The 12417-nt window shown below is 37.4% G+C and overlaps 1 protein-coding gene across 9 annotated transcripts in view; it reads right to left on the reverse strand.

The window, feature by feature from the left end:
• The window catches only part of dlg1 (discs large MAGUK scaffold protein 1), an 84075-nt gene that overhangs the window by 52269 nt on the left and 19389 nt on the right, over positions 1-12417 (reverse strand). For all 9 annotated transcript variants that reach the window (XM_062977536.1, XM_062977541.1, XM_062977539.1 and 6 more), the window contains one exon: positions 7871-8053. In XM_062977536.1, the coding sequence (XP_062833606.1) occupies positions 7871-8053 (183 nt within the window). The remainder of the gene's footprint in view (positions 1-7870; positions 8054-12417) is intronic.

A 12417-nucleotide genomic window follows, 5' to 3' on the forward strand; every position in this document is an offset into this window, starting at 1 on the left:
CCAGGGGTGGAAGGGGAAGCCTTGACCCTTTGCTCTGTGCATCTGTATGTCATTGTTATTCCACTGTATTAAAGGCAGTGAATGTTTGCCTATCTGTGCATGCTGTAATCCACCCTGAGTCCTCTCGGGGAGAGAAAGAGCGGAATATAAACTGTGGTTGTTGTTATTATTATTATTATTACTCTCTAGGCAATCAGCCAAAGGTAACTGCCTGCTGCTTTAAAGGGGGTCTGATGCCATGGTGATAGGATGCTCAAGGCGGGTTTGAGAACCAGGCTGATTGCAAAGTTGCTCAGACCAAGCCTCTTTCAAGCAGCTGCAAGTATCGGCCCGCCCATCCGAATCACGGGACAGTTGAGAATAATTTCCTCCGTGGAAGGATGGCGATGGACCCAGAATCCTAGAGTTGGAACAGACCCCTGGTCCAGCACCAGGACCATAAATAATAATAATAATAATAATAATAATAATAATAATAATAATAATAATAGAAACCAGTGCAGGTCGGTCCCAATGGTGATGGGCACATTGGGGTGCCGTGCCAAAATATCTCAGCCTGCATTTGGAAACAATAGACATTGACAAAATCACGATCTGCCAACTGCAAAAAAGCCACCCTACTGGGATCTGCGCGCATCATCCGAAAATACATCACACAGTCCTAGACACTTGGGAAGTGTTCGACTTGTGATTTTGTGATACAAAATCCAGCATATCTATCTTGTTTGCTGTGTCATAATAAAATAATAATAATAATAATAATAATAATAATAACAACTTTATTTGTATTCAGCCCTATCTCTTCGGGGGGACTCACGGCGGATTCCAACATAAAATGGCAAACATTCAATGCCTCCATAAACAAACAAATACTGACATAAAAATCCCAGAGAAACCCCACATATAAAAATAACATTAAAACCTACCCTCAATTTAAAGTCTAACATAAATAAATTAAACTACGTGTAGTCAAACAAAAAGCACCCCGGTGGCGAAGTGCGTTAAAGCGCTTGAGCTGCTGAACTTGCAGACCAAAAGGTCCCAGGTTCAAATCCCCCGAGCGAGCGGGCTTGAGCGGCCACTGTTAGTTCCAGCTCCTGCCAACCTAGCAGTTCGAAAACATGCAAATGTGAGTAGATCAATAGGTACCGCTCCGGCGGGAAGGTAATGGTGCTCCATGCAGTCATGGCAATGGCCACATGACCTTGGAGGTGTCTACGGACAACGCCGGCTCTTCGGCTTAGAAATGGAGATGAGCACCAACCAGGGCCGTAGCCAGAAAAAAATTTCGGGAGGGGTTTTGAAAATTTCGGGGGGGGGGGGTTTAACCCCTAGCACACACCCCTCCCCGCTACAAATCTGCCAATATCTGCTTGAAATAGTGCCTGGAGGGACTCTTAATGTTTTGTGTCTCATAGACTTAGCATGGGGATTTGGTTAACCAGTTAAAATTCATGAGTAAACCAGGTTTTTTTATAACCTGAAAAATTTCGGGGGGGGGGGGGTTGAACCCCTAAAACCGCCCCCTCGCTACAGGCCTGGCACCAACCCCCAGAGTCAGACATGACTGGACTTAACGTCAGCGGAAAACTTTACCTTTTTAGTCAAACAAAATTATATTAAAATTATATAAAAATCCAAACAAGCATTCACATTAGTTTACAACAGCCATCTAGAGTTCATAGCCAGAAAAAAAATGGGGGGGGGGGGGGTGTTGAGACTTTTTTAAGCGAATCATGAAGAGTAGTTCCATAATGCAAAATAATTTAGAAATCAGGCTCCATGGATAAACTTCAGTGGACACTCGGGGATTTGGCTAACCAGTTAAGATCATGAGTAAACCAGATTAAAAAAAAACTGAAAATTTTCGGAGGGAGGGAGGGAGGGAGGGAGGGAGGGAGGGAGGGAGGGAGTTTCCCGGGTCAATGGCGCCCCCTGGTGGAAGGCGCCCAATGGGCTGCACCGCCTGACGAAAGAAGCCATGGAAGGGATGATGGGCATCTTTGACAGCTGTATTAGCATCAGTGTTAGAGGTTGACAACAATATGTAATCATCCCAATTGGTAGAAATCGGAGGAAAAAACTGAAAACATCAGGGAGAAATTCCCTCTGACTTTTTTCTGAAGCTCCTTTGCCTGCAGACACTGAAGACACACACACTGGGACCTAATATTTCACAATTACACACCACTTGTGTAACCTCTGGGTTGTTATTACTATTGATATTATTATTGTTGTTTAAATCTTTGTTTTCACTTGTTTTATCATCTTCTTGTGTTTTAAACTGTGTGTATTGTTAATGTATTTGTGCTGTTACTTTTGTAACATTGTGAGCCGCCCCGAGTCCCCACGGGGAGAGGTGGCGGGGTATAAATAAAGGTTTATTATTATTATTATTGACACAACGATGTTGTATGACACAGCAAACAAGATAGATATGCTGGATTTCGTTTCACAAAATCCCAAGTCGAACACTTCCCAAGTGTCTAGGACTGTGTGATGTATTTTCGGATGATGCGTGCAGATCCCAGTTGGGTGGCCTTTTGCAGTTGGCAGATCGTAATTTTGTCAATGTCTGTTGTTTCCAAATGCCGGCTGAGATCTTTTGGCACGGCACCCAGTGTGCCCATCACCACCGGGACCACCTGCACTGGTTTCTGCCAGAGTCTTTGAAGTTCAATCTTGAGGTCCTGAGAGCGGCTGAGTTTTTCCTGTTGTTTTTCGTCAATGCGACTATCACCTGGGATGGCGACATCAATGATCCAAACCTTGTTCTTTTCCACAACTGTGATGTCTGGTGTGTTGTGTTCCAGAACTTTGTCAGTCTGGATTCGGAAGTCCCACAGTATCTTTGCATGTTCATTTTCCAATACTTTTGCAGGTTTGTGATCCCACCAGTTCTTTGCTGCTGGGAGGTGGTACTTGAGGCATAAGTTCCAATGGATCATTTGGGCCACACAGTTGTGCCTCTGTTTGTAGTCTGTCTGCTATTATTATTATTATTATTATTATTATTATTATTATTATTATTATTATTATTATTATTATATTATTATTATTATTATTATTATTATTATTATTATTATTATTATTATTGTTCTTACTCTTGGGAAAAACTAGGCCTGTGTATGCCACTCCCTGTCTTTCGTGGCCATTTCCCGCCTTGGGCTCCTTTTCTCTGGCTTTCTTTTTTCTCGTGTCAGGAGTGACTTGAGAAACCGCAAGTCGCTTCTGGAGTGAGAGAATTGGCTGTCTGCAAGGAGGTTGCCATGGGGACACTGCCCGGATGTTTTCATTTTTTTACCTTCCTTGTGGGAGGCTACTCTTGAACTGGCTTGGACCCAGAGAGTCATGGAATCATGGAATGGGTTTCCTCTCAGCCTGGTGCGGTGTGTCTCCTGTGGCTTCCTTTGCTCTCCGCAAGGCGGCCAAACCTGAGTGTTTGATGACAGTCTGGCATCAATCACTCCACAGACTTTGCAAGAGGGACATTGAACGTGTCATTAATGCCTGTACAAACGGCACATGGAATACGCAGGGGACTCTGCAGCTGGCATCGCCTCTCTCTCGCCAGCAAGGCGGAGGGGAGGGGGGTGGGCTTCGACTCTGGGCTGCGCTCAGCCTTCCTCTTGCAGGAACACCCCCCCCCCACTTCAGCTCCCACAATGCCTAACAACGTACCCACTGGAGGGCCGAAGTTGGCCCATGGCGAAGAACTGCGTCTTCAGGCCCCCCGCTGCCACTCAAGGTGGCCCACCAGCAAAGAGGCCCAGACAGTCATGGAATCACAGGAGTTGGAAGGGACCACAGGGGCTATGTAGTCCAACTCCCACTTCTGCCATCCAGGAAGAGCACAATCAAAGCATGCCCGACAGATGGCCATCCAGCCTCTGTTTCAAAGCCTCCAAGGAAGGAGCTCACCACACTCCAAGGCAGAGGGTTCTACTGTTAATAATACAGTAGAGTCTCACTTATCCAACATTCGCTTATCCAACGTTCTGGATTATCCAACGCACTTTGCCCCCCGTCCCGATCCACAGCTGTTTCTCTAGGCAGCAAGGACTGAACTTTTTATGGATTTGATTTGCAACAATGTTGCTGCTGCAAGTTAATTTTATGCAATTCTATCTTTATTTGTAGTCAATTTGTTAGTAGCCAATGTTTTTGTAGTCAATGTTTTCAATATACAGTAGAGTCTCACTTATCCAAGCTAAACGGGCCGGCAGAAACCTGGATAAGCGAATATCTTGGATAATAAGGAGGGATTAAGGAAAAGCCTATTAAACATCAAATTCGGTTATGATTTTACTGAATTGAGCACCAAAACATCATGTTATACAACAAATTTAACAGAAAAAGTAGTTCAATATGCAGGAATGTTATGTTGTAATTACTGTATTTACGAATTTAGCACCAAAATATCATGATATATTGAAAACACTGACTACAAAAATGGCTTGGATAATCCAGAGGCTTGGATAAGCGAGGCTTGGATAAGTGAGACTCTACTGTATTGCGATGTTTCAGTGCTAAATTCATAAATACAGTAATTACTACATAATGTTACCATGTTTTGGACTGCTTTTTGTTGATTTGTTGTAAAATATGATGTTTTTGGTGCTTAATGTGTAAAATCATAATGTAATTTGACATTTAATAGGCTTTTCCTTAATCCCTCCCTATTATCTGACATTTTTGCTTATCCAACGTTCTGCCAGCCCATTTATGTCGGATAAGCGAGACTCTACTGTAATAATAATAACAACAACAACAACGATCTGCCAACTGCAAAAGGCCACCCTACTGGGATCTGCGCACATCATCCGAAAATACATCACACAGTCCTAGACACTTGGGAAGTGTTCGACTTGTGATATGTGATATGAAATCCAGCATGTCTATCTTGTTTGCTGTGTCATAAAATAAAATAATAAAAAAAACTTCATTTATATCCTGCCACCATCCATTTGTCAGAGGGACTCGGGGCGGCTCACAAAACACTCAAGGTGCGACATACAAAATACAAGTGCAAAACAAAACAAAACATAGGCAATTATCACTCAAACACAACATCATAAATCCACAGTACTCCCGGTAGAAACAATAAAATATAGTAATTGATGTAGATAAAACAGCAACATTCGATCTCAGAATTGTAAAGCGCTAATATTGAGTCTTAAGGTCCTCATATGTATTATTAGGGAGTCTAAACATGATTGAAGGCTTGTCGGAAAAGCCAGGTCTTTATTTGTGTGTGGAAGGTTTGAATTATAGAATCGTAGAGTTGGAAGAGACCTCACGGGCCATCCAGTCCAACCCCCTACAAGAAGCAGGAAAATCTCATTCAAAGCACCCCTGACAGATGGCCATCCAGCCTCTGCTTTCCAAAGCTGGGAAAGTGTATAGGGCTTGAACAGCTCTTCTTCCTGACTGTAAGAAGTCCTTCCTCATGTTCAAGTGGAATCTCCTTCCTTTCCTCTCATTTGAACCCATGGCTCCACTGAGTCCTAGTTTCCAGGGCAGCCAAAAACAAGCTTGCTCTCTCCTCCTTATGACTTCCCCTCACATATTTATACATGGCTCCCCTCATGTCCCCTCTCAGCCTTCTCTTCTGCAGGCTAAACAGACACAGCTCTTTAAGCCGCTCCTCATAGGGATTATTCATGGTCTCCAAACCTTTGCTCATTTGAGTTGCCCTCTTCCTCTGGGCACCTTCCAGCTGAAAGTCAATATCTCATTTAAACTGTGGGGCCAGAACTGGACACAGTGTGATTCCAGGTAAAGAGATCTGACCAAAGCAGAAGATGGGAGATGTCATCCGATGAGAGCCCTTCCTCGCCCCCCCCCCCGCCCCCCCCCCGCCCCGCGCGCAAGGAATAACTGCCATTCTGAGCCAGAATGAAGAGGGGGCAGGAGGACATCATCCACCATGTCTCCTGTGTCCATATAACAATATAATAATATATAATACTCATGTTATGCTATGCTAATACTATAATATATTGTATATGCATAAAGTATTAATAATATTATAATGTAAAACAACGTAATAATAATACACTATTATTATGGTATATTTATATTACATGTAATATTACTAATTTATTTATTTATTTGTAGCATTTATATTCCGCCCTTCTTTCTCACCCCGAAGGGGACTCAGGGCAGATCACATTACACATATAGGCAAACATTCAATGCCTTTGAACATAGAACAAAGACAAGACAAACATAGGCTGCGAGCAGGCCTCGAACTCATGACCTCCTGGTCAGAGTGATTCACTGCAGTTAATTGAAGCTGGCTTGCTCTCCCACCTGCGCCACAGCCCGGGCCCGGGCTAATAATATTACAATATAGTGTTATAGTACAATATAGCAATATATACGCAATATATAATGCTTATATTGTGCTATATGAATAATATAATATATTGTATGTACATATGACTTGTAAGCCGCTCTGAGTCCCCTTCAGGGTGAGAAGGGCAGGATATACTGTATATACTCGAGTGTACGCCTAGTTTTTCAGCCCTCTTTTTAAGACTGAAAAAGCCCCCCTCAGCTTATACTCGAGTGAGGGTCCTGGTTGGCTTATATTTGGGTCAGCTTATACTCGAGAATATATGGTACATTTATTATTTTTCTCTAATATTATTGGTATTATTACATTTATTATTTTTCTCTATTATTGTTGCTGCTATTACATTTATTTTACTCTATTTTTATTATTATTATTAATACATTTATTATTTCACTCTGATCTTATTATTGCATTTATTATTTTACTCTATTTATTATTACTTGTATTATTTTCCTGTATTTATTATTATTATTATTACATATATTATTTTACTCTATTATTATTAAAAGGATACATAAGCACATTTACATGTTATTATTATTATTATTAAAAGGATACATAAGCACATTTACATTGAAGATGAGAATAATGATTTGATCAGAGTTGGACAGTCTTATCTTAAATTTGAGCTTTATGTAAATATTCACAAACATTTAATAATAATAATAATAATAATAATAATAACCCAACTGCAAAAGGCCACCCTACTGGGATCTGTGCGCATCATCCAAAAATACATCACACAGTCCTAGACACTTGGGAAGTGTTCGACTTGTGATTTTGTGATATGAAATCCAGCATGTCTATCTTGTTTGCTGTGTCATACAATAAAATAATAATAATAATAATAATAATAATAATAATAAAACTTTATTTATACCCCGCCACCATCTACCCACGGGGAGACCTACTGATGCCTCAATTAATGTAATTTTATTGGTATCTATTTTTATTTCTGAAATTTACCACCCTCAGCTTATACTGGAGTCAATGTTTTCCCAAATTTTTTTGTGGTAAAATTAGGTGCCTCGGGTTATATTCGGGTCGGCTTATACTCGAGTATATACAGTAAATATCACTAATAATAATGTTTTATAATGACTGTGATTTTATTTTAGGCCTTTTAATTTTATTAGTGTGTTTTTTTGTATTTGATACCACTGTATGCTTTTTTATATCTGTGAGCCGCCCCGAGTCCCTCTGGGGAGATGGTGGCGGGGTATAAAAATAAAATTATTATTATTATTATTATTATTAATAATAATAAATAAATAAATAATAAATAAATAAGAGAGCGGCACCAGGACTTCCCTCGATCTGGACACTGGACTCCTTTTGATACAGCCCAAAATCCCATTGGCTTTTTTAGCTGCTGCATCACATCCTTGGCTCATATTCAGCTTGCTGTTTACGAAGATTTCAAGATCTTTCTCACATGGACTGTTGTCACAGAATCATAGAGGTGGAAGAGACCTTATGGGTCATCCAGTCCAACCCGGGGGTGCCTACCTTGATGGGGGAGATGTGCGCGTGGGAGACGAGGCCGTGGATGTTCTCCACCTGCGAGAGGCTCTTCTCGGACACCTGGACCAGCTCCGGAGCGGCCGTGCCTTCGCTGGGCGCCGGGTGCGGGGAGGAGCTGCTGGGCGCCACGGAAGGCGGAGCGCTCTCCTCCTCCTGCGAGCGGAACTTCTGCAAAAGGGACACAACAAGGAGAAGGATTAGCAAAAGGACTCCAGGTGTTTTGGACTGCAACTCCCACCCTTCCTAACAGCCTCAGGCCCCTTCCTTTCTCCCCCCAGCACAACAGCCCCATGGCAAGCCTAACATGTTGACCTCTTCCAGATGAGACATGTTGCTTATTTCATACCACAATTTTATTTATTTATTTATTTATTTATTTATTTATTTATCATCTTGCCCTTCTCACCCTGAAGGGGACTCGGGGCGGCTCACAACAAAATTTATTTATTTATTTATTTATTGGCAACATTTATATCCCGCCCTTTTCACCTCAAGGGGGACTCAGGGCGGCTTACAAGTTAAAGCTACATACAATATATTATATTACTCGTATAGCACAATATAAGCATTATATATTACTATATTGTACTATAATACTATATTATAATATTAGTAATATTACATGTAATATACATATACCATTATAATAGTGTATTTTTATTATTATTATATTATTATTATATTATTATTATATTATTATTATTAATATGACCCTTTCCATATGAGACATATTGCTTATTTCATACCACAATTAATTTTATTTATTTCTATCTCACCCTTCTCACCCCGAAGGGGACTTGGGGCGGCTCACAACAAAATTAATTAGCAATATTTATATCCTGCCCTTATCACCCCGAAGGGTATTCAGGGTGGCTTACAAGTCACATGTACATACAATATATTATATTATTTGTATTATATATTATTATAAATTATTAAGTATTATATATTACTATATTGTACTATAACACTATATTGTAAAATTATTAGTAATATAAAATGTAATATAAATATACCATTATAATAGTGTATTGTTATTATTATTATTATATTGTATTTCCTTATATTATTATTAGTATTATATGTACATACAATATATATTTGCATATGCACAATATAAGCATTATATATTACTATATTGTACTATAACACTATATTGTAATATTATTAATAATAATATTAAATGTAATATAAATATACCTTTATAATAGTGTATTATTATTATATTGTATTACATTATATTATTATTATTATTATTATTATTATTATTATTATTAATATGACCTCTTCCATATGAAACATATTGCTTATTTCATACCACAATTTATTTATTTTATTTATTATCTCGCTCTTCTCACCCCGAATGGGACTCGGGGCGGCTTACAAATTAAATCTACATACAATATATTCAATTATATTATTTGTATAGCACGATATAATATTAGCAACAATTATATCCTGCCCTTCCCAGCCAGAAGGGGACTCGGGGCAGCTTACAAGTTAAATCTACATACAATATATTATATTATTTGTATAGCACAATATAAGCATTATATATTACTATATTGTACTATAACACTATATTGTAATATTATTAGTAATATTAAATGTAATATAATATACCATTATAATAGTGTATTATTATTATATTGTATTACATTATTATTATTATTATTATTTTTACCTCTTCCATATGAGACATGTTGCTTATTTCATACCACAATTTATTTATTTTATTTATTATCTCGCTCTTCTCACCCCGAATGGGACTCGGGGCGGCTTACAAGTTAAATCTACATACAATATATTCAATTATATTATTTGTATAGCACGATATAATATTAGCAACAATTATATCCCGCCCTTCTCAGCCAGAAGGGGACTCGGGGCAGCTTACAAGTTAAATCTACATACAATATATTATATTATTTGTATAGCACAATATAAGCATTATATATTACTATATTGTACCATAACACTATATTGTAATATTATTAGTAATATTAAATGTAATATAAATATACCATTATAATAGTGTATTATTATATTGTATTACATTATTATTATTATTATTATTATTATTATTATTATTATTATTATTATTATTACCTCTTCCATATGAGACATGTTGCTTATTTCATACCACAATTTATTTATTTTATTTATTTATTATCTCACCCTTCTCACCCCAAAGGGGACTCGGGGCGACTCACAACAAAATTTATTTATTTATTTATTGGCAACATTTATATCCCGCCCTTCTCACTCTGAAGGGGACTCAGGGTGGCTTACAAGTTAAATCTACATACAATACAGTAGAGTCTCACTTATCCAAGCTAAACGGGCCCGCAGAAGCTTGGATAAGCGAATATCTTGGATAATAAGGAGGGATTAAGGAAAAGCCTATTAAACATCAAATTAGGTTATGTTTTTACAAATTAAGCACTAAAACATCATGTTATACAACAAATTTGACAGAAAAAGTAGTTCAATATGCAGTAATGTTATGTTGTAATTACTGTATTTACAAATTTAGCACCAAAATATCACGATATATTGAAAACATTGACTACAAAAATGGCTTGGATAATCCAGAGGCTGGATAAGCGAGGCTTGGATAAGTGAGACTCTACTGTATATTATATTATTCATATAGCACTATATAAGTATTATATATTACTATATTGTACTATAACACTATACTGTAATATTATTAGTAATATTACATGTAATATAAATATATCATTATAGTAGTATATTATTATATTGTATTACATTATAATATTATTATTACCGTGTTTCCCCGAAAATAAGACAGTGTCTTATATTAATTTTTGCTCCCAAAGATGTTCTAGGTCTTATTTTCAGGGGATGACTTCTTTTTCCATTAAGAAGAATTCACATTTATTGTTGAACAAAAAAATGAACATATATTATATACTGTACAGTAGTTGTCATCACAAACCAGCATAACCAGACAAACTGTGAATCCTACCAAGAATTTCTTGTTACTACCAATATTTCCATGTACAACACTCTATGGTACGTACATTTACCGATCCTGCATGCTCTGGTGTTCTGTTTGGCGGATATGCTTCCAAACAAAAACTTTGCTAGGTCTTACTTTCAGGGGAGGCCTTATATTTAGCAATTCAGCAAAACCTCTACTAGGTCTTATTTTCTGGGGATGTCTTATTTTAGGGGAAACAGGGTAGTAGTAGTAGTATTATATGTACATACAATTACATTATTCACATAGCACAATATAAGCATTATATATTACTATATTGTACTATAACACTATATTGTAATATTATTAGTAATATTACATATAAATTATAATAGTGTATTATTATTATTACTATTATAGTGTATTACATTATAATATTATTATTATTAATATTATATGCATATACAATATATTATATTATTAGTATAGCATATGATTATTATAATGGCACTATGTGTAAAAGATGGAAGTCAACATATATATATTATTTTATTTTTTATTTATATATTTTTTCTACACTTTCCTTTTTTTTCTTTCCTTTGGGTGTCTCTCTCTCTCTCTCCTTTTAAATCACTATCTCATGTCACCTATTATAAAAAGGACACTCTCTTTCTCTGTTGTGTTGTATTGTATTTCATGTCTATATCTATGTTTATGACTATTTTTTTTAAAAAAAACCACTAATAAAAATTATTTAAAAATAAATAAATAATGGCACTATTATTATAAAGGCACTATTTGATGCCTTGAACACATATCAACATAAAAACAACATATACTTTAAAAGCTCATCATTAAAACATATCAATTAATACTTATTATGTTTTCCTAGCTTTCTCTGTAATCTCACTTACAACATAATAAAATTTATTATTAAAAAAACATATCAATTAAAGCAATTGCTTAAAATCACACAATCCAAAAACGTATCTCAGGAGCCATTCCAGCTGTCATCTGGAATTGTTCATTATTGCACTGAGGTATCCATTGTTGCCCTAGGAGTCACTGTGCAAACGCTTGGTCCCGCAAACAGGATTTAACTTGGTTGTTAAGGTCAGGAGGGAAGGGACTGATCTAATTTCCCTGGGGAGGGAGTTCCACAGCCGAGCGAGGGGCCACCCCCGAGAAGGCCCCGTCTCCCGTCCCCTCCAACCGCGCCTCCAAGATAGTTCATAGAGAGAGATACGTTTGGACAGGTAAGCTGGGCTGGAAGCAATTAGGGCAGTGTTTCTCAGCCTTCCTAATGCCATTCCTCATGTTGTGCTGACCCCCAACCATTAAACTGTATTCGTTGCAACTTCATAACTGTTAATTTTGCCACTGTCATCAATCGTAATGTAAACATAGGATTATTGTCTATTCACTGGACCAAAATTGGCACAAATACTTGATCCACCCAAATTTGAATACTGGTGGGGTTGGGAGAGGATCAATTTTGTCATTTGGGAATTGTAGTTGCAGGGATTTATAGTTCACCTAAAATCCAAGAGCATTCTGAACTCCACCAACGATGGAACTGAAC

This window comes from Anolis carolinensis, chromosome 3, assembly GCF_035594765.1.
Source record: "Anolis carolinensis isolate JA03-04 chromosome 3, rAnoCar3.1.pri, whole genome shotgun sequence".
NCBI classification, from domain to species: domain Eukaryota; kingdom Metazoa; phylum Chordata; class Lepidosauria; order Squamata; family Dactyloidae; genus Anolis; species Anolis carolinensis.